Source organism: Mytilus californianus, unplaced genomic scaffold (genome assembly GCF_021869535.1).
Source record: "Mytilus californianus isolate M0D057914Y unplaced genomic scaffold, xbMytCali1.0.p SCAF_8, whole genome shotgun sequence".
Classification (NCBI taxonomy): Eukaryota; Metazoa; Mollusca; class Bivalvia; order Mytilida; family Mytilidae; genus Mytilus; species Mytilus californianus.
The window spans coordinates 80,068,621-80,093,497 of NW_026262734.1; the positions used below are offsets into that span (position 1 = coordinate 80,068,621).

Below are 24,877 nucleotides of genomic sequence, written 5' to 3' on the forward strand. Positions count from 1 at the left end.
ATCATATGTTGTAGTATGATATTGTAGTAGGCACGGTTGATTGTTTAATGTCATATGCATTTTATTATAATAATTTATATGAATACTTGTTTAATTTTCCTTTATTGGGTAACACATTTTTCAGATGTTTTCAAAACCGGAAGATGGATTGATATTAGTTCTTTTCGTCAGTCACAATCTCCATCCATGCAGCTCCTTGTAGACCAGATACCTTCCTTTTGTTTGTCATCTAGAGCACCCAACACTCAACGACAGTATAGATATGTTTTCAACGCTTTTTGTAAGTGGTGTTTATCTATTAATATTTCAAACACGTTACCTGCTTCAGTTATTTCTGTCGCATCGTATTTAGTTTATTTGACTAATATTGGTAAATCTACTAGCAGCATAAATGAAGCTTTTTATGCTATAAGTTGGGCTCATAGATTAGCCGGAGTTGAAAATCCGTGTAAATCGGATTTGGTTATTTCTGTGAAGGAAGGATCTTTGAGATCTGTTGGACACATTGTGGTTAAGAAAGAACCTATAACACCAGAAATTTTGTATCAAATTGTTATGCTTTATGGTAACGATAAATCTAATCTTAAAGATGTTAGAATAGCATGTATGTGCCTTATAAGTTTTGCTGGATTTTTGAGGTATTCAGAATTAGCAAATCTGACAAGAAATAATATTGTTTTTCATGATTCGTACATAGTTTTACTGATAGAGAGTAGTAAAACTGATATTTACCGGGAGGGTAGAGATGTACTCATTTCAAAAACGGACAAAATTACATGTCCCGTTTAAATGTTGATGAAATATTTAGATTTAGCAAACATCAAGTCAGACAGTAATGATTTGATTTTTCGTCCTTTATCTTTTTGTAAATCTGTAAATGGTTACAAATTAAGTAATGGGAAGCTTTCTTATACTACTGCAAGAGAAATTCTGTTATCTACTTTAACATCTATTGGATTAGACAAAAAGTATTTTGGTTTGCATAGTTTGAGGTCCGGAGGCGCCACTGCTGCTGCAAACGCGCATGTGGAAGATCGAATCTTCAAAAAACATGGTCGCTGGAAATCAGACCGAGCTAAGGACGGATATGTCAAAGAGAACATCAGTGAACGTCTGACAGTAACTAAAAATTTAGGAATTTTAAAAACACACATTTGTGCCTTTCTTTGTTTTGTCGAAAATAGCTGCACATGCTGGCGAGCTATTCCTATGTAACAAGTGTTTGTTTTTATTTTATAAATACTTTATATGCGTTTGAGGTGACGAATTAGAATATAAATGTATTTATTAAAGTTGAGCATACACGTGTTTTCTATTATGTAAACAATCACACGTGATTGTGTGTCCGCATAGTGGTCATCTATTGGTGTTTATATTGGATAAACAGGTTTCTGTTTTAAATATATGATATTTCGGATTGGTCAATATTTTCGCGTTGCGTAAATATATTGAGTATGATATTTGTTATGTAAATAGCACGGGATTTTTAAAGCGCGAATAGTTGTCTTGTTTAAGTAATTTTAGATATATGGTCATTCGAAGCTCGTATACCATTCAGTAAGGCAGCTTGGTTTAGGTTAAGACCCCTCTCCCCCCCTTGAAATAGGAACCAGCTCTAGTTCGCGCTATTTCCGAAGTCCGTAATATCAATAAGAAGTTTTCAACAGTATTGATGCTGCTTAACTTTTTATTATTTCTTCTGATGAAAAATGTCAACTCTCACAGAGATGAAAAAGAAAAGTAATGTATTTATTATTTGTGGGTATTTTTTGATTGATAAAAACCTTGTACACACAATTCTATTAATCATCATGGTGCAAGTAATATGCCGAAATCGTTTTGACAAATAAAATTCACTCGTGTCAAAATAATTAAATCCAAATGATTAGAGATAAACAAGATACATTTTTGTAACTTATAACGCTCCAACCATTACCCAACTTACCCTATTTGATTATATTGACATGTTCTCAAATACCGAAAATATATTGTGAGGGTTCAAGAAAAAACTTTATGGTTTGTCGAGGAAGAAAAGTCGTAAGATATCTTAGGTTTAGATAGGTAAGTGTTCTAAACCTAATAACTCAGTTTGTTCTATGATTTTGAACATCAAACTCTTACATTATATGACAATGGGGCGATATTTTATTTTGCGAGGGTGTAAAGGGGGGAGGGGGGATTCAAATGTGTGTAACTTAAAACTTTATTCTTTGTGGATAAGGAAATAGGTGTGGATACAATACCTAAAACTCGATATTTCAATTTTGCCGGTGATTAAACAGTTGTAGTAATTATTTAATCGGAAAGTACAGCCTCAAATACTGTACAGCAACACAAACATTATCATAAATCAAATTCAAATAGTACTGATCCGACAGAAATAAAACAAATATCATATTTTTATTTATTTTGTTTTTCTTCTGTGATTTTATAATATTATTTAGAGAGTACACCGTGCATACATATAATGCATACAAAAAAATTGCAGATCGATTGGTTTGAGCGTGCTCGTATTTAAATGAACTCCTGGTAAGCTCATACTATAAAAAAAGAAGATGTGGTGATCTTTATAATTTTGATGAAGAAAATCCATTTCAATTCAATTTGTTTTCATCAAAATGATGATATTCATTTTCATCTATCAACAAACTTTTTAAATTGTAGTGGCATGGTCGGTCAACTGATAAGTTGTATGTCTGATTACAGGTAAAGCAATAACTTTTATTTGACAGTTGCGTGTACTCTGGGGTGTGGAATATATTCCAACAGATGACATTACACAAATTTTTCTTCTGTTAAATGAATGATTTGTATATCATCATAATTTGCTATTTATATAAACCACATTTTGGTATAATAATTATTTACCATATCAACATTGAATTTTATGAATGTAGAATGAAATATGTCTACAGTATGATTGGTTTGAATCATTTAATTCATAAGATTTATAGGAATCAAAATTTGTAATTATTTAAAAACCCACATTGAAATTGTTTTATATCAATAAACCCACATTTGAATTATTTTATACTTTAAATTTCATAGCCATATTTGCATTTGTAAATATATTTATATACCCAAATTTTCAATTATTTTACATGCCAACTTTTATTTTTGTTGTAAAGAAGTGTAACTTGAAACAACAGAGAAATAAAGATTAAAGTTATATCATGAACATTGGTCATGATTTGTAAAACTCAGAACTGTCAAGTAAATTTAAGACACGATTCAAAATGTTCAGAATATGTCAAGCCATACTGAGAAAAAATAAGAATGTCGAGAAAATGTCGAGAAATTTCAAGACAGTATTCAAATGTCAAGAATTTGTCAAGAAATTTTAAGACCATATTCAGAATGTCGAGAATATGTCGAGTAAATTTCATACAAAATTAATATAAATGAGAATTTGTCAAGAAAAATTAAGACACAAGTCATACTTTTGGAGAATGTCGAGTAAAAGTTCATGCAAATTAAGACAAACACTGGTCTTTTCAGACTTTTAGACTTTTGTAGTGATACAAAGTTAAGTATACAACGCAGGAGAAAACAACTTCCAGTGATTGGTTTGGGGTAGATATGATTACTTCCAAAATAGCAAGTAAAGAAAGAGAAAAACAACAGAGAGCAAAAGAAAACACAAAAAGAAAGAACATAAACTTGCAGGGCGAAAATGAACGAGTTTTTAATATCCTTCAGGAACTAAATGATATAATTACCGAAAGCAGAGTAATGTCAACATCATACAAAGAAGCCATGCATGATAAAATGATTGAACTTCAACAAAATGCAGCGAAAGAAGATCTACATGTCGACAGGGATATACCATCGGATGGTAACTGTATGTTTCATGCGATGTCCTTGCAACTTTCACGAGTAGGGATCCAAATTTCTTACACAAGATTACGTCATATGATAGTTGACTTTTTACGTAATAACCCTGTCCTTGATTTTTCTGATGGAACTGTTGATTTTTGTGATTTTACGGTCGATGTAGACTGGAATGATTATTTAGAAAGTATGGAACGTGATGGAGAATGGGGTGATAATACCGTGCTTGTTGCTGCCGCATGTCTGTTCCGGATTCCAATTCTAAAATTATCAAGTTTACCAAACTCTCAACCTGTAAGAATAATACCATGAGATGTTGCACTGGAGCAGACTTTATACTTAGGACATATAGCCGAATTTCACTATTTAAGTCTGATACCCGATCAAGCACAATCCATTGGCGAACACGTTGATTGCGCAGACCATAATATTTTATGCGAAGTATGCGGAACCCTTGATTGTAATACGTGTAATTCCTTGAATAACACAAAGGAAATATTATGCCATCGTTGTGGAACAATCCACACTGAAAATCAATGTTTATTCAATTCCTCTGAAGATATAAAGCAAATAGACCGCAATAGAGACCATGACAAGTTTGATGTTGATCTGTACTCAAATACTACCCTTGACAGTATGCTAGAAGAAAACTTTGATCCCGATGATGACAACGAAATAAGCGTTGGTAAGCCACATAACGGAAAAAATAATTCAACGGATACGCTTCACGAAAATGATATACTTTTGTCAAATGACCAAAACTTCGAACTGATTAACAAGTGGCTCCAGCATAAGTTACTTGAGTTTGAAGATCAATCATTCGGCAAAGGATTTCTACTATCAAAAGATGAACGGTCAATGGTGTTTTATCACTTTTTAAAATTACATGGATTTGTTTTACAATTTAAACATGAGATTGACGGAGATTTCATACTAGTAAACCATCCGTTTATGGATTTATATGACAACTTTCGGTCATATATGGCATTAATCTTCAGTGGACTTTATGTTGTATACCTCACCAATGATGTTCGTCGATGGGCTTCGATGTTCAATCACACATGTATGTCTAATATCTACATCAATTGTATAATTACTTTGAATGAGTACAGTAATTATGATCTTGTTCAATATCTACTTAGGATAGGAAACCCTGACCAAGAAGAAGACTACAATTTAGATGAAGCAGAGGAATAGATTTGTATCAATAAACTTAGTGAAATAGTGGTGTAATTTTGAGATGTCAAATAGATGTTTTGTACCTAATGTAACGCAATATTTACAATCATCTTAGCTTCGTCGACGTCTTGAGATTACAAATACAGACAATAAGTTTATTATAGTTTCCAATCTTGGGTATTTTAAGTTGCATTGTAATGAAAAGATATCTTTATAATAACAAATATGTACATTTCTGTAGGTTATTAGATTTTAGCATGTCATGATACAATGTTATTTAAACATTCATATTGTTTTATCTTAATTCGTACAACAGCTATACATCAAACAAGGTACTAGTATTAAAAAGATTGTTTCAGACATTGTTTGGTTTGTATGCAGTTTGATCACCGAAAAAAATGTAATTAAAGAGGTTTCGAAGCTTCATTCTCTAAAATGTTGTATATAGTTTTTTTTTAACTGAATCCATGATTATGAAATATATTTATTCAATGATACAAGTGGGGTAATTTTTTGGTTTGATCATTTTATATGAAATACATGGGATAAAAAAAAGTGATTATAATTAAAATTGGTTGACTAATTGATTGTTGTTTGCTTAAATAACAACAAAAAGATGTGGCACAGATGCCAATGAGACAACTTGCCATCCAAGTCACAATGTGTTAAAAGTAAACAATTATAGGTAAAAGTTCGGCCTTAAACACGGAGCATTGACTCACACCGAATTCCAGTTGCAATTTATTATAAATATTCAGGAGATAAACTATAAACAATACAGAGTAGGCACGTTTTGCATGGTATGTCGACTGGAAAGAATGGTTTGGAATTTGGACTGGCATAATAAAAAAAAAAGAAAAGGAGTATTAATACGTATTTTCTCTTTTTAACATATTTCCGGGATAAGGGTATCGACATATTAAGTAAAATGTAAGCAATTTTTTTTTAGATGAATTTCGATTTAGATATTATCTTTTAAGAAAAGATATAGAATTGTATGATTTTTATTTAGATAAAAGTATACACATCGTCGCTTTATATATGACTTGCAAGTGAAATGATTTGTATATTGAAATTATACTGACCGCGAAATTTAGCCTGTAATTTTATATCATATGTCGGTACTCTTATCCCGGAAATATGTTACATTAAAGCATTCCTGTTACTAGCCACTTTTCCCTGCATTTCATATTTTCCCTTCATAACATATTTCCGGGATAAGAGTATCGACATCTATACTATTAAACGAGAAGACCTTATTTTGTGTGTCGCTTCTCTTCCTTCCACAATAAATTAATCATCATGCCCCTGTGTCCTATATATACCATACATAGTCGCATGATAATTCAGTTTGGGTTATTTTGGGAGAAAAACGAAACAACAGAAGGCGTCCGGATATTGTTTCCGTCATCGGACGGACTTTTAAGTCATAAACAAGACTTCCGTTTAGAACTGTTTTAAAATTGCGCATAATTTTCCAAAGTACTTGGGACAGGACACTTATTTTCACGGTTTTCTGTATACTATGATCATACATATACTATTAATAAAATGTATTTGCAATTAACTATCAGTTCCAAGTTTACTATCCACGGCAATCGCTGACCACAGGGACTCGGTTAGCAGATTAAAATTTTGTAAATCAATGTTTTTTATTTATTTTTTTTCAGTATTTCCTGTCTATTTGTATTACTTTATTAACGTATTTTGGATAGTAAACCGCACATTGCTAGAAAACAAAGAAATAGTGATGTCATTATCAAATACGTTGATAAATTAATACAAATAGACAGGAAGTACTAAACAAAAATATAAAACATTGATTAACAAAATTTTAATCTGCTAACCGAGTCCCTGTGTCGCTGACGTGGTCGCTGATATATTGTATAAAGAGTCTCTATATATACTTTATATCAGTAACTGCCGTGGATAGTAGACTAAAATTGATAGTAGATAGCAATTTTGAAAGTATACAGAAAAGCAGAAAACAAACAATAACTGACTGTGGAAAAAGGGGGAGGGCTAAAACAAAATTGTCCTGGCAACACGGCACCCGTGCGCAGGCTAAGACTTTTGATACCTTTCCTGAAATTAGCCAGTCACAAAATATTTTAGGAAAATTCATCCTACAACAGTTTACATACTTTCAACAACGCACCAAATGCCCGCGATTTCGCGGGTGTGTTCTAGTATGATATAAAATTACAGGCTAAATTTTTTAGACTGATATGGAAAATGATAAAAATAAAAAAAAAGAATAGCACTGTTTAGTCGCTATTTCGTTTTACTGTGTATTGCAAACACAGTTTGAAGTAAATGCTAATATATTCTGTTTGCTTGAATGTCTGTTTAGAACGTACAAATATTCAAAAATGTATGATGTGAGCACCTTGAAAAGAATATGATTATTAGAAAACAACTTAGACATCAAAGCTACTACCCTGATAGAAAGTATAGGATATGGAATATCTTTCAAAGACACAAAATCAGCATGTTCAAAGCATCATCTCAAAGTCACAGTGAGGCCTTGAACACAGAGCAAAAAACTAAAAAAAAAAAAAACAAAAAGGGAACATATACCTATTTTATCTTTTTACATATTTCCGGGATAAGGGTACCGACATATTAAATGAAATCGTAATGCAATTTTTAGGGTATATAGGAATCATTCTTTCCACATAACTGTCCGTTTGTAAGTTTAAAGTATTTAAAAAGGTATGATATGAGTAGTTGAACAGAACATAAGGAACAATATTGTGTCATATTTGGGCAGAAAACGGAGAAAACGGAAAGCATAGCAGCTTTCCCTGCAACACAAACTTTCTCTTTACATCATATTACCGGGATAAGAGTACCAACATAAAAAGTCAAATTGCAGATTTCCTCGGAAAGAGGTATGATCTGAACAATAATATCATGGTCCTTTCGTTTCTTTTTCTGTTAACAGTGTCGTTTTTTACATCTCCTACAAACAAGTTTGGAGGTATATATCACTGCACTGTCCACACTGCTCAATGCGCAGTTCAAGGCGCATTTACTTTATTTATAAGATGCTAGCAGTTTCACACGTTTACAAGAAACTTTGTTTCATTCCGAAAGAAAGGAGAAAAAACCAACAGCATCAAAGAAACTATTCAAATGAGAACTCACTTTTATTTCCGGGAAAAGAGTATTGACATACAGTAAAATAGTAGACTATATTCAGAAGCTTCTATATACATTGTAGTCTGTCTCATATATTCGAGAGAAAATATCTTGCTGCATAAATCGGATAAGTGTTTATTAATTAAACTAAAATTACAAGATAGCATGAATTGCTCACCTGTCAAAAATATATTTTGCATTGTTGATTATTTTATAGTTACAACCTATCATAATTTTCGATGTTAAAGGCACACCTCGCGAATAAGTCAAACGTCATCATTTTAGGGGGACAATCTGGAAAGGAGTCATTCAAAGAAGCCTTGTATTATTTAGGTGGAAATGGTAAATAAGTAGAAATTGTTATTCTGGGCATTAAAATTTGTTTGCGCGAATAATTTATTTCTCTATCTATTATGGTTTCCTAGATATAAGCCAATTAATTCATATAATTCCTATGTTCAGGTAACTTGGTTTTTATACACCCGTCAAAATTTTGACGGGACGTATTATGGTATACAAATGTCCGGCGTCTGTCCGTCCGTCTGTCCGTCTATCCGTCTATCCGTCTGTCCGTCTGTCCAGCGTAAACATGTCGTACCGTAACTTGAGAACGACTTATCCAAATTTCATGAAACTTATCATAGTTGTTTCTTATGATGGTCTGTATACTTTTTGGTGAAAATAAGATAAAACATTTTGAGTTACAGGACTTTGTAACTAAAACAGGGGTGTGTTTTTTTTTCACATGTCGCGCCATATCTCAAAAACCATTTATGATTTTTGCTTCAAACTTTACACACTTCTTAGTTATATTAATCTAAAGATCTGTATACTTTTTGGTGATGATTCAAAATTTTATTTTTGAGTTATTGAGTATTTTGTTAAAAAAGGGGGATGGGGTTTTCACATGTCGCGCCGTATCTCAAAAATAATGTATGATTTTTGCTTAAAACTTTACACACTTCTTAGTTATATTATCTAAAGATCTGTATACTTTTTTTATTTTGATTCAAAATTTTATTTTAGAGATATTGAGTGTTTTGTAAAATAAAAGGGGGGGGGTGGTTTCACATGTCACGCCGTATCTCAAAAACAATTTATGATTATTGCTTAAAACTTAACACACTTCTTAGTTATATTAATCTTAAGAGTTGTATTCTTTTTGGTGATGATTCACAATTTTATTTTAGAGTTATTGAGTTTTTTGTAAAAAAGGGGGGTTTTCACATGTCGCACCTTTTGTCAGAAACTATTTAGGATTTAGCATAAAAATTCACAGACAAGACGATGGGCGTATCATGCGCTCATGGCGCAGCTGTTTATTAGTCATGTTAGCCATGATGGTTAAATTTTAAGAAGATACAAAACACGAACAAACAAATATAAAACTATCACGCTCATCCATATATATATTAAAGATATCCTGACATTTAAATACTGAAAGACCTTTTAAAATAAATCAATGTTTACCGATTATTTGTAAAGCTCATGAAATATTTCAGGATATCCTGAATTCGAATTATGAAGATCCTGAATACTTTACAAGTGTTGTAGGTTAAAAAAAACCCAAGAGATGTGGTATGATCGCCAATTGATACTATCTTGGTTGTATTTGCAGATTGGCTATTAATTTCCATCTACTAGTATCATATGCACGCTTACATTTTTTGGCCGAAATTTTTTTTCCACTTTTGAGCACAACTGTTTCCTGCACTTTGTGTTTATTTTGGCCAGGCCAGGGTATTGTTTTTCTAAATCTTGCTGCATCCCCCCCCCCAAAAAAAAACCCCGAAAAATCAAATGATTGTCTCATTACAGATGAAAATGACAAAAAATAAAATTACCTTCGACTTTAAAGCTTCAAGTCTATTGAGGAAATACAATTGCATTTGGATTTGACTGTGTTCATTTACATCTATTTATTTTCAGTTGATTAAATATTGGAAATGCATTCCTGTGTTGACAATTAGACAATAATAAAACATTACATTTTCTGGATAAGAGTAAACGCGTTTCCGTTTAAGAGTTATAAGTTGCAGTTGTCTCCCTTTCCATGAAAATTAAATTTTTTAATGTATTCTCCCTTTGCAAATAAGAATTATCTCAATATTAGTGCATTATTCAAAATAATCGAAATGCTATATACCGATAAATGCTTATTAATTTACTGTAAATCTAATTAAAAAGAAATATTTAACAAATTTTGCTTTGTTGAAAAAATATCACAGAATATGTTTGTTCCCTGGTTAAGGGTAATGGGATAAAGGTAAATTTTCGGGTTAAGAGTAGTTCCTGGATAAGTGTATGACATACTTCTGCGTTGTCGTCTTAGCGGTCTGGTACGATGTTGAACTTTGGCCTTGCGATCATCATCCGAATTAAGAAGTGGTTCCACCATTGTAGAGCTGGTTGTAAGTTGTTTTATTGCATTACTGTTAACGGCACTGACTTTGTTGAAACATCATATCTATTTTAGGTTTCAGTTCTAAAATAATTTTGTCTTCAGTTTCCTTCTTCTCGCAATTTTCTAAATAGTGAAAGTTTGCTTCAACTGACCGGAAGCGCACTTCTGCCTCTTCAACTGTCTCCGGCCATTTACCTAGGGACATTAGTTTAACAAGTTCTGGTTTGCATTTATATTGCAGTTTCGTCAATTTGAATTGTTGTCCCACATCTTGGTCTTCAGACAAAGCGTTAACTCGGTTGATATATTCTGCAACATATTCTGTTTCTTGTTGTTTTAAGTCTATAAAGTCCGAAAGTTTTTGAAAGTTCTGTCCGTGTGAAATTTGATACTTCTTCAGAAATAAGCATTTTAAATTTTCACGAGTGTTTGTTACATCTTCCGGTAATCCATTAAACCATATTTGGGCATTTTCTTCAAGAAATAGGGGAAATGCATTACAAAATTTAGATTCATCCCAATATAAAGAAACGAATTTTTCGAATAACTTCCACCAACGACTTGGGTTTTCTGTAAAATCATCTTTGAATTTCGCTAATATTTTCGTAGGGTCCATTTTAAAATTAGTTGTACAGATCTAGATTATATAATTAAAAATTCCGCATAGTTATGATAAGAATATGTCCAATGTAAACAAATAACTTTTTCTCTTCTTCCATCGTTTCATTTCCTCACTTTAATTTTGTCCTATAGCACTAGCAACGAAATACTGTTAATATTAAAAGTACATTTTGTCATTCGCTTGGCTTTTGAGGTACTCTTCTGAGATCACGGGTCGAGATCCACGACATATGACCAGGTTGTTGGTCACCTCTGTCTTATTAATTAGTTTCGGTGGAAAACTAGCGGTAGTTTAGATAAAGTCCAAGTCGCTGGAAAGTTTACATATTTATTTCGCATCCATATATTTCAAACATTAAAACATAACTGAATAACAACATAAAAACAAACATAAAATACAAATTCGAAAGACTGATTTGACATGCGGAAAATGAACCAATCAAATATCTTTTATTAAATAATATAAATTCGCGTTTTGCCGAAAGCGGGGATTACGGATAAAAAACATGTTTCGTATAAGTTTGTCAAGAATGGCTTTCGGCAGTTATCACTTAGTGTCAATTTATCTATATTCTTTGTTACACAATCTTTTATCATAAAGACGGATATAAATTTTTTATAATTTATTTAAATGAAAGGATTATAGTTAATTGTAAAATACAAGTAACTTTTGAATAGCGTAATATACAATGAACTATTGAATTATTTAAACGCAATGAGGACTCGGAATGATAATAAAAAGCATGAATTATAAAAATATACAAAATCCTAAAACTGAACTTTGAACGAACAATTGTCGGGTCATAATAGTATAAAGAAATGACTTGAGGGATTTCTTATGATTCTAAAAAAAAATCTTTTTCATTAATTTTAGCGTTTAAGAATTATGTTTTATCAATAATTTGAATGTTAAAGTCTAGGTCATACCTCGGTGGTATACTTTAATATATTGATTTTTTGTTTAGCATAAAGGGAAAACCTGTTGTAGGTAAAATATGAAACAGGAAGCTTAATTAAAAAAATGCTATAAGTAGATTATGACAAGGTTTAAAATTAACGTAAAACCAAACTTTTCAAATTCAGTTGGAATAGTCAACAAATGAGAACAACATGTTATTAATTAAGGATCGTTAAACTTTTCTGAAGATACAGAAAAATCAAGGTAAAAATAATTCAGTTATTTTATTTTTAGGAAATAGCTAAAGAACTATAGTTGAAGTATATAATTACATCAACTACTTTAACTTTGTCAAGGGTCTTTCTGATAAAAAAAACCCGATAATTATATGAAACTTTAGGGGTCACCACAAAATAATTCTGACAGTTTGGGTATGTATTAGCTTCTAAATTTAAAATGTGAATTACAATTAGTAAAAATGGACAATATATGCTCTCTTTTAACGTCATGAAAACACATTACGTCTTATTATTTATAATTATGGATTCTCTGTGAGTGCCATACAAGTAAGATGTTTGGCAGCTTTAAATTCAGGATTAATCCCCTATTTTCTACATAAGGAAATTCGTATACCAAGTCAGAAATATGACAGATGTTTTACATTAGTTTGATGTATTGAAGCTTTTGATTTCGACATTTGTTCAGGGAATTTCGATTTCTGTTTGGAATTTTCCTTGATTCAATATTTTTGTTTTCTTTTACTTTCTTTCATTGAATTTTGATTGTGTGTACATTTCAATAACATAGATGATTTTTTTTAAAATTACGATTGATGTTTAGAAATTAAATTTATTTAAGGAGAAACGGGAAACCCCTTTAAAATAAGAAGACATACAAAAAGCTTTGAATAGATCGAAAGTAGGTAACACGAAAACTTCAAATGAAATGTAAAAACCTTTTTCACATTATGTGTTAACAGTACATGCGAAATGTTTATAATGTTTTTGTTATTTAATGAACTTTTTTAGACAGACATCATTAACTGTAATTTTTCAAAATGACTACAAAGCATATTTTAAGATTATTGAATTAATGTAAGTGCGTATATCCGTATATTAAAATGTTTAAAAATAGTTCAGTCGTCGCTGAACCGTGGGTAGATTTCATTGGAGCTATATTAATTATATCCGGATAAAAAATTTTCATTTCTTTTTAATATATATTTGTGTACCTAAATATAAAGTTTACAAAAATAAAAAAAGCCTATAAATAAATCGAAAGAAAGTGTCACAAGCTTTTAAAATGAGCGTTAACGAAAATATAAAGAATAATTGTTTAAATGTACAACAATGTAGCACCTATTTGATAAAAAAAATAACTGTTTGACATTCCGTTTAAAGTTATGTACCTGATGATATAACTAGGTTAACGCGGGTTGGTATATACTCTTAAATTTAAATGTTTATTTATAAAAATATGTCATTTTTTGCTGTGATAGTATTTCATTGAAGTTATATGAGCTATAGCGTGAAAACCGTTTTTTTATCTTTAAATATATATTTGAATACCAGAATATAGATTTAGAACAGATGAAATACTATACAATCGTGTAAATAGACCGAAAGTAAGTGTTACATGTGTTACAAGGTTTCAAAATGACAGTAAAAGAAAATATAGAGAATAAATTTAAAAATGAACACTAATTTCGTTCAACATTTTTTGTAAGTAATTACGTATTAAGAAATAATAAAAATAATTAGCATATACCCTCAAGAGAAAAACCAGGGAAGAAATCATAAATAATCACAGGACTGGTGTTTTCTATGTTCCTTAAGGTCAATGAACAGTTAATGGGCTATGTCACAGATTTTGTTAAAAAAATTACATATCAGTTGGGCTCGTTGAGTTTTATCAGAAAATCGAAAAAATAATTCATTTATCTCTTTTATATTCGGAAATATTACTGATTGAATTCTTTGAAAATAGGTGAACATTTGTATAGAAAGCACATAAAAGCGGCGAAACAGTTCATAAGTTTAAAATTGAGAATGGAAATGGGGAATGTGTCAAAGAGACAACGACCCGACCATAGAGCAGACAACAGCCGAAGGCCACCAATGGGTCTTCAATGCAGCGAGAAACTCCCGCACCCGGAGACGTCCTTCAGCTGGCCCCTAAACAAATATGTATACTAGTTCAGTGATAATGGACGTCATACTAACCTCCAAATTATACACAGGAAACTAAAATTAAAAATGATACAAGACTAACAAAGGCCAGAAGCTCCTGACTTGGGACAGGCGCAAAAATGCGGCGGGGTTAAACATGTTTTTTGAGATCTCAAAGTCAACAAATGTTATATTTTTACTCCATAGTTTTTTCTTAAATTTTTTCTTAAAAAACTATATTTTGTTGATACATAAAAATCTGTTTTTCCGCTCTGTAGTTAAAAAACGTCAAAAATCGACGATTAAGGGTCTTTAACGTGATGACGTTACGATTATTTCGACGTTTTTGTGTATTATTTTACCAAGTACACAACTTTGCTTGCATGATGTAAACCGTTAAAAAGGAAGTCATTGACCCTATGACTATTTTACATCATTAAAACGGAATTGTTTGTATCAATAGCATACATGCAGTTCTTTAAGAAAATTGTATGGAGTAAACATTGGAAATTTAATGATTTAAAGACAAATTTTAGAACGTTTTTCGCCGCTTTTATGTGCTTTCTATACAAATGGGCACCTATTTTGAAAGAATTAAATATTTAAGGGAAAAAAAAGAGATAAAAGCATAACTTTTTCGATTTTTAGAGACAGTTCAAGGAGCCAAAGGTGTATGAAAATTTTTAAGAAAATCGGTGACATAGCCAATTTACTGCGACTTGACCCTAAGAAATTTTAACCAATACGAAAGAACAAGATTTTCCTTCTGTGTATTGGTTACATGAGGTACATTAGTGACCTTACATACAAAGCTATTTTGCTTGGCCTTCCAAGGGTTCCACAATTATTTTTTTTTAAGATATCAAAATCAAATTGATCAGTAATCAAAGCCGTGCTTCAAAATATTATTGGGAAACTTATTACTCTATATGAATAGCGTGAATCAGATGTGGATACTTTTCTAAAAAAAACTCTAAAGATATGTTTAAGTACATTCATGTATAAAGAGGTATTACTTGTTTTTCTGCATTATCGATCTGACGAGTTAAACCCTTTTCAACTGACTTTTACAGTTTGTTAATCTGTGGTGTTCTTATACCACAATTCCAGCTAAGGAGAAAATTGGGTGACCGAAATCATGTTTAAGTGGTCAAGTGCTGTTTCGTTGGCTAGTAAATACGAAATCGTCTTAATTTTATAAGTTTCTTGTAAACATATTAAATCATTTGACTGTTCTACCAATTACACAACTGCATGACAAATTGAAAAGATTGGTTCACCTTTGTTTTATAGGAAATTAAAGCAATCGTAGATACAAGAATGAAAAAAAAAAGTAGCAATCTTTTTTAACGTATTAAAATATCAATTATTGCTTACAAGTAATACCCATTGTAAATCGAATAAAGCTTCAAGTTTTATTTTATTTCAAAGTAATAAAAAAATTCCTTGTAATGATTTCTGTTTCATTTATTTGGGCAGTTCATCCATCTTTTAAGGATTATATTTTTTTCCTTAGTGGTAATACATTTCAAATAATCTGGATTTTTAACTGCTAGAGAGTGTTACATGTAAATCGAAGCAAACCAGTTGTAAGTGTCAAGTCTGTCTGCTATCAACATCCAATGAGTTAAACGACTTAATTTAGTTTACAGATGGTGAAGTCTTTCAATTATCCATATAAAACCAACCTTTTTTCAAATATATATTTAATATCTATTTCGAACGTTTGTACTTCCTTTTTGTCAATTTATCTAACATCACTAAATTTGTTAAATAGTACATGTCACATTGCAACCATTGTTTTATGCAGCTGATGTCCTCTTTGATGTAATCACGTCAATAGCGATGCAGTTTTCTTTATCACAAACGTTTATTCTGATGATCTTAATTCTTATCAATAACTACAATAATATACTATGTCTGTTATGGATCTTTATATGTAACTCATTACAAAAGTCAAAAAGTTTGAAAAGACCAATTTTTGTCTGAATTTGCATGAATTTGTACTCGACATTCTTTCTTTGTCTTAATTATTCTAAAAAATTCTTAACATAGTATGAATTTGGCTGATAAGGTTCTTGATTTTTCTTGACACTTTTAGTATCATCTGATAAGAGTCTTGATTAGTCTCGACCAATTCTTGACTGTCTTAAATTCGTCTCGATCAGTCTTGACATATTCTTGACATTCTTAATAATGTCTGAATATGTCTTTACATATTCTTGACATTCTTAATAATGTCTGAATATGTCTTGACACATCTTTGACAGTCTTAAAGCTGTATGAATATATCTGGACACATGCTTGACGGTCTAAAAGATGTCTTGACACTATCTCAATTTTATAAAATTTCGCCTGAATTGTGAATAGACACATTCCGCACTGTTTAAACAATTGCCTTTGCTGTTATATACTCATTTTTATTATTGCTAAACTAAATTTTTGGTTATACGTCCCTCCTGATTTTTTTCTCAAGAAATCATAGATAAAAAAAATGTTTAGATCTTAATTATGCATGTCTGTGTTAGATCCATTTCAAAAGACCAATGATTTCTATAGAAATCATTGATGGGACCCTTTAATAATAAATACAGTTTTCTATTATTCCCAGAGTAGATAATAATTTTCTTTTAATCTTTGGGAAATTAACCAATTTGTTTTTATGTTTAATTATTTCACTTCATAATTTTGATGTAGGAAATCCATTTTAATTCTAAAAACTCTAATTAAAATTAAAACTTTTTAAATTTTAATGGCAGTAAAATGAGGTAAACGGACAGAAAGTCACAGGACAAAAAGTCACAAGTAATTTTTTGACAATTGTTTAAATATATTTTGAAATATTTCATTTTTATTACATAAATTCCTTTTTAAGTTAAGGAAATTGCTCATAAACCTTGATAAATGAAAATGTATTATATTTTAATCATGCAAAGGATATATTTATTGGCAAAATGAAGCCATTTTAGTACCAAGCCACTTTGACATTTTGTTTTCATAACAATTATTTGATCATTATTGATATTTATTGAATAAATTTTAATTACAAAGTTGCTTCATATATCACATGTTTCATGTATATAAAACTTAGAGAAAAAACAAACAAAATATTTTCCAAATAATTAAAACACTTGTTCAAAGAAAAATAATCTCAAAACTGAATTGTGACTTTTTGTCCTGTGACTTTATGTCTGTGACTTTTTGTCCGTGACTTTTTGTCCTGTGACTTTCTGTCCTACATTCTAAAATGATAAGTTGCATGGCTAATTACCGGTAAAGCAGTAATTTTCCATATGACAGTCGCGTGTACCCTGAGGGTGTGTATAACTGATTTGGAATACATTAATTTTCTGGGGAACATCCTGTCCATGCGTAATACTTGATATATATTGCAACAGATTACATTACACAAATGTTCTTCTGTTAAATCAAGGATTTTTTATACAAATCCTTGGAAGAATTAGGATGCAATAATACTTTGCTATTTATAAAAATCACATTGTGGTACAAAAATTGTTTATTTACCATATTAACATTGAATATTATGCATGTAGAATGAAATATGTCTACAGTATGATTGGTTTTAATCATTTATCAATTATTTATAAGATAAGGAATCAACATTTGTAATTATTTTCAAACCACATTTAAATTGGTTTATATCAACATACCCACATTTGTATTGTTAATACTTTAAATTTCATAGTTATATTTGTATTTTTTTAAATATTTATATACCTAACATTTTCACTATTTTATATTTACATACCCAACTTTTGTTTTTGTTTTAATCAGTGTAACTTTAAACAACAGTATATTATATAAAGAGAAATAAAGATAAAGTTATATCATGTATATTGGCCATGAATTTTCAAGAAAATTTTAGACACAATTCAAAATGTTTAGAATATGTCAAGCCATACTAAGAAAAAATAAGAATGTCGAGAATCTGTCGAGAAATTTCAAGACAGTATTCAAATGTAAAGAATTTGTCAAGAAGATTTAAGATCATATTCAGAATGTCGAGAATTTGTCTATTAAATTCTTACAAATTTAATTTAAATCAGAATTTGTCAAGAAAAATTAGGACACAAGTCATACTTTTCGAGAATGTCAAGTAAAATTTCATGCAAATCAAGACAAAAATTGGTCTTTTCTGACTTTTGGACTTTTGTAGTGACAAACAGCAATATTTCCACCATTTGTCGTTGTTTATCTCACAATTTATGTAATGTTTAGTATTATTTGAGGATTCTTTGCGTAAGTTAAGTCAAATTTAGGAGTATAAATTCTTGTAAGTCGCTCCGCAACTTAAAAGTAGTTCAAGTCTTCGATGGTTTTGTATATTCATGCAATTTCAATATTAGGTTCAATAATAAACATACATGTGGCGAACTTATAACATTCGCTGAATATATTTATTCAAGAAGCATCTCGTGTTACACCATCTTCAATACAGTTTAGAACTGGCATGCTTTTTATTTATAGACTGAAATCAATTACCGAGTAGGCATTCCTTAGAAATATTGAAGTTATATCTGATAAACATCTAGTATTTTGATTTTATAGTATGATAATCTTTTTTATTATTCACGTCATACGCTAATCCCTCTTTCCTATGTTCTTTTAAAAAATATATAAGAAATAAAGCACGGGCACATTCATGGGGTATTTCTGTTCATTCATGACTAAACAGTCATATTTTTTTCAAATACTCATGACTAGATGTGTTGCCTTTGTCATGTAATTCTATCTTTGCTAGAGTTAAGCTGTTTTGCAACGCAGAATTTTTTATAACACAATCAAAACCAGTCATATTGTAAAAATAATAATTCAAAAATATTTTATCTTTTCATTTTTGCATAAAATGAATTCAAGTATCATAATGTGTCGAAATAGATGTTTTTACGATAGAAAATTAACATTTCCTTTCCAGTGATCCTAATTTTGTTTTATTGAATATTAATTTGTTCTGCACTCTTCCTGGCAATTCAGTTTTAGTTCCTTTTAAACGATGTAGTTCAAATTAATTCCGTCAGACAGTTATCTATGTTTTCATTGAAGAAGCCAATTATCGATGGGGTCTTTTTAATAAAATATTGCATGAGTAGTGCATGTTTTAAATATAACATTTATAATAAACCAGTAATGTTTGTTCAGTTTATAATTTTTATCTCGTACATTGTTATATTAATATCAAACATGATCTAATTTCAGGATGGGAAGCGAGAAGGAGAATTTTTTCCGATTCATTTGTCTAATAACTGAAGTAGTTGCTGATGTATTGCGATACCGACTTAAACAGTCATACAGAAATTCAAATTTGCAAACATTCCTGAAAGATTATAATGTCTTGCATACTATTTTCCATCTGTTTTTCCAAGCCAACTCATGCTGCTGGAAAGGTTGTAGAACACAGCCGTCAAGAGTTCTTTCTAAAAAACAATGGGACATCCTCTATGACTCTGATCTAGCTCGTTGTTGTAAACAAAATCTAAAAGACCAAAATAAAATTTGCATGTGTTGTGTAACGCCAAAAAGTGTTCACGAAACTGATCTTGATCTTTCTCTTCTTAGCTTAATTCTGATTAATTGCTGCAATTTGATGCCTAATGAAAAAGAAGCCGTCCAAAAGATTCGGGAGATGAAGAACGATTTTATCAGTCATAATCCGAATTGTAGGTTGTCGAATTTGGATTTCGAGAGTTTAATGAATACTTTAGGGTATTCTATTAAACATCTTGATAGTACACAAATATATTTGAAAAGATATGAAAATGTTCTAAACAGAACATTAGATGAAACATTGATGCAACAGTATTTTACGTATTGCGCAGAATCTACAACAATAGAACACTTGGAATCTGAGGTGAGACTTAGACTTTTTTAATTCAAATGATCTTAACAGTCCTCACTTAATTTCCACCTTCATCATTATACAGATATTGAAATGTTTCCAGTTATGAATTTTTGAACATAGATGTGTAGTATATAATTACATTTTCTCATGAAACAAAGCCTACATAAACGATAAATTGCTTACCATACTAAACGGTATAATTAATATAACAACAAAAATGCACTTTAATATAAAGAAATATCGAACACAATATGTTTCTTTACACAATTAAAAATTCAAGTATTGAAATGTTTACCATTCTAATTTTTGGAGACAAAATTAATATACTAAAAAACATGCATGTTCTTTTATTATATAATGCATATGTACTTATCGCAAATGAGTTTCTACTTCTTTATGTTGCAGATAAAAGTTGTCAATGACAGTGTTAATAGAGGACATGAAAACATTATTCAAGCTATTCAAGACCTCAAGTCCGACATTGAACGACATAAACGTGGTAACATATTTTTCAATATATCATAATTTAACACCGCAGTTTATAACTTAGCTAATTTTTTCATATATTTTTCCGTGGTTTTGAACTTGTATCGTAAAGTTCATGGAATACAAATATTTTATTTCAAAGCATGTTGATCTACAAATGGCATGTTAAGTGCAATGTATAATAATCATTTGATATATTTTAGACGTAAACATGACAGAAGGAGAGTTGCCAATGTCACCGATGGGGCCAAATGGTCATTATAAGGAACAAGAATCATCTTTGCCTATGGTTCCAGATGCACTTGATAAAGATCCTCCAAATATTGTTCAGAGGGGTCATCAGTTACAAATTTTTTGCTCTGGAAACGAGAACTCAAAAGACAGTAGAACATGTTCGTATTCCTACTCCGACGAAGCAATTCTTAAAGATAATAGAGATCACCAAATTAACATTGCTGAGTACGTTCATAACCTGCCAAATGAAAGAGTTAGAAAACAACTTGCGAAAGTTCTCAGCACGGATGAGCCGAATGACAGCTTAGACATTGAGAACATGGATCATTATCTCTTTGTCGCTAAAAATTTTAATTTACGCAACACACTGAAATGTTGTGAAAATAAATTAATTTCTAACTTGAGCGCAGTAAATTGTGTTGAATATTATAAGCTTGCTATTAATTACGAGTTCAGCCATTTACAATCGGAGGCACTTGCACTTGCACTTAAAAATAATAAATACTCCATTAAGGGAGGCAAATTATGCATTAAACAACGTGACAACTCAACTCGAGGGTCTTTGGAAAATTCGAGAACAGAAAACTATACAGAATACTATTCTCTTTTCACAATCTGTTGTTGTGGGTCAAAACGTATGTCTATTACAACCATTGTTTACGATTCGAACTTGAGAAATAGGTGTTATAAAGACATAAAAACAGGAAATAAAATCAGTAAACTGTTTCAATGTTGCTGCATTCAACGCGACGAAAACGATCCACCAATTATTTATTGGTCATTTGGAAGTTCTGTGTATCAGTACGACCCACTTCTGAACAAATGCAAGCAACGAGCATCTCTCAAATGTAAACGAGCAAAGTTCAATATGATATCGCATGGAAGTTGGTGTTATGTGATAGGAGGTGTCTATATGGGTCGTAAAGTCTTGGAAATCGAAGAATATAACACGAAAAAAGATGCATGGAAGAAAGTGGCATGCCTTCCTGGAGATGCTTATCCAATAAATTCATCGTGTGTTGTTTATAACGAATTGATTTATGTCTTTTCCCCCATTTCGGATAAAAAAGAGGAAATCAAACCAAATGCAACTGCTGTGTATGTCTTTCATCCTAGCACGAAAATAGTTAAGAAACTTTCGGAAATCCATTTGTCTTTCAATCAGATGAAAACCTGTGTTGTTGGCTCTTTTATTTACATTGCCTCTGACGAGAAACATTTCATAAGATTCTCCCCAATTCAGGGATCGTACTTTTCGTTACCGGATCAAATTCAGGAATGTAAAGATTTCGGCATGTTTACGAAAGAGAGCTCAATTATTCTTGCAGGGGGATATTTTAGGGATAGAAAGTGCAAAGACATTCACGTTTTTTGTACTGATTCTGGACATTGGACAACATTATCAGAAACATTACCAGATAACATGGCAATAAATGGTGCATGTAAACTGAAAATTCCAAATAGTGCCGGAACAATTGTCCCCTTTTACGAAACAAATCATTTCGAAAAGCGGTGATTATACTTTATTTGTAAACATTGTAGGCTGGACTAAATGTTCTTTATATTAAATATTTGTTTTTTTGTTATCTCACAAATTTAAAGCAGTAATTTGTTCGGGAATTTATCTATATAATATAATTTTATATTGCTTTATGTTGAAATGTTGGATGTTTTTTTATTTGTGAAATGATCACGGTGACAAAACTTAAAACAAACTGTGTTATAACAAACGGTGGTACCTTTGATTACTATTCACACCACTGAATCGATGCTACTGCTGGTGGACGTTTCGTTTCCGAGAGTATCACCAACCCATTAGTCAGCACTTCGATGTTGACATGAATATCATTTTTATGAATTTACTGTTTGCAAAAGTATGAATTATTCAAAATAGGATTTTTTATCCCAGGAACAGATTACCGTACCCGTATTTGGCACAATATTTTTGAAATTTTGGGTCCCAAATGCTGCTCTTCAACTGTTTTGGTTTCCAACTATTTTGTTCACTATTTTTAAAGTATTAAGTAAAATCACAAAAATACTGAACTCCGAGGAAAATTCAATCGGCAAGTCCCTTATCAAATGGCAAAATCAGATGAAAAAACACATCAAACGAATGGACAACAACTGTCATATTCCTGACTTGAAACAGACATTTTCAAATGTAGAAAATGATGGATTGAACCTTTTTTTATAGCGCTAAACCTCTCGCTTGTATGACACAATTACATAAATCCAGTCTTTTAAAAAGAAAGTCAAGCAAGATTATGATCCTACAAATTAAATCAGTTATGACATTCCTTTTTTTTGTGATATCTTTCCAACTTACACTAACACAGTGACTCAAAAAAAAATTTTTTGTTTACATTTTATGCACACAAAACAGGGACCACTGCATTGCATCACAAGTACTCAAACACTAGTACATTATCTACAAGTGGGTAAGCACTTTTTTAATTGAATGAAATTGAGAAATCTAAATAATCAAAACAACTTAACACTTTCAAAATTGAAAAAAAGCTATAAGATAATAAAAAGTGGAACATAGAATAAAAACATTTTTAACATTTTTTTATTCGAGCGTCACTGATAAGTCTTTTGTAAACAAAACGCAAAATGATCCTGCTCCACATGTGGTGCAAATATAAAATTTCAATCCTAGTATCTATGATGAGTTTATTTCTTATCAAACCAACACAAACAATACCTTTGCAAAAATAGACTGAAATGCACAGCACAAAGAACTAGAATGGTAAACAGTTCATATTTCGCAATAGACATCGTTTGTTTTTCGCCTGACGACAAGTTATAAATCATATTTCAGGATAAGTCATGAACGGTCAAAGAAGGACAGACTTTTAAAAGAATTTACGTCAAACAATTGTGTAAAGACTTAACAACACAAGACTTAAAAGATATGAATTGCTCAGGGTTTTAAATAAAACAGTTAACATGTTGAAAGTCATACGTTTGATATTTGTTATGCTTAACGTTCAATAGCAAAACTTTCATGCAAATTCAGGTCGACAACATATAATGATTAGTATTATATGAAGGTAATGCAATGATGTTTTTTAAAAGCAGGTACATGGATCATTTATTCACGTAAAAAACATCTACAGTTTCAATAATTATATATTTCAATTTGTTTTGTTTTTTTTCATTTCATTATTCATTTTGTTATTTATTTATACTCATTTTTGTAAATGTATCTATCTATATACACAGAAAATGTTTAATATTTATATATCCTATTAAAATATTGCTTAAACTGTTAAATGCAGTTGATTTTTCATTTCATTCAACGTTTTTCTTTTATAAAACATTAAAAACTATTACATCGAGAACGATACGATATTGCTTCTCTAGACAAAATTAAATCTTCATCACGAGGCTTGTCAAGCTTTTTAAATACTTCATTTAGCCGTAGAGAACGGAGAACCATTTTAATTTATATGCAAACAAAATGTCTACGTGACGACATCGGTTGCCGTTTCCTTATGTCAAACTGGGAAAGAAAGAACAATAGACGTCATACCTGTTATCGACTTAAAATAATTGAGATTAATTAGATCTCAAACAAAAATAAGCTTCTTGTTGGGAAAAGTATAATTCCGAAAACCTTGATTTGTACCTTGCACATTTTTTCTGCTATAGGCAATTAGACGTTTACCTTAAAAAAAATCACAGGCTTATAGACCACTCTCGAGTTATGTCCATACCAGATAGAGGGGATGTCTTCTATCCCTGCACAATTCAAGATCACCAGGCGTCTTCGTGATCGTCATAATGCAAGAAAAAAATGTTTGTTCCGTAGATACTTATTCACATAATTCTATTTAAGGTAGTGCTGATAATTATGTAGAAGAATTTAATTTAACGAATAATTTGTGCAATATAGCATTATGTTTTTAACCTCTCGCTCAACATGGGAAAGAAGTGATGCTGCCCCTAAACGCACGATGTTCACTAAAACCAGTGTTTGACGGAAATTCAACGAAATTGGTCTATATTAACCTATATAATAATATTATTGTGCCATTTTAAGCGCT

At 30.9% G+C, this 24,877-nt stretch overlaps 1 protein-coding gene across 1 annotated transcript; it reads left to right on the top strand.

Annotated features, from left to right (window-relative positions):
• The first annotated feature begins 20,516 nt into the window (after positions 1–20,516).
• On the top strand, positions 20,517–23,933 carry LOC127710790 (uncharacterized). The gene is made up of 2 exons (XM_052216748.1): positions 20,517–20,604; positions 20,795–23,933. Exon 2 carries the CDS (start codon positions 20,803–20,805, stop codon positions 22,339–22,341), a length of 1,539 nt encoding a protein of 512 aa, XP_052072708.1. The 5' UTR covers positions 20,517–20,604; positions 20,795–20,802; the 3' UTR covers positions 22,342–23,933.
• The last annotated feature ends 944 nt before the right edge of the window (positions 23,934–24,877 follow it).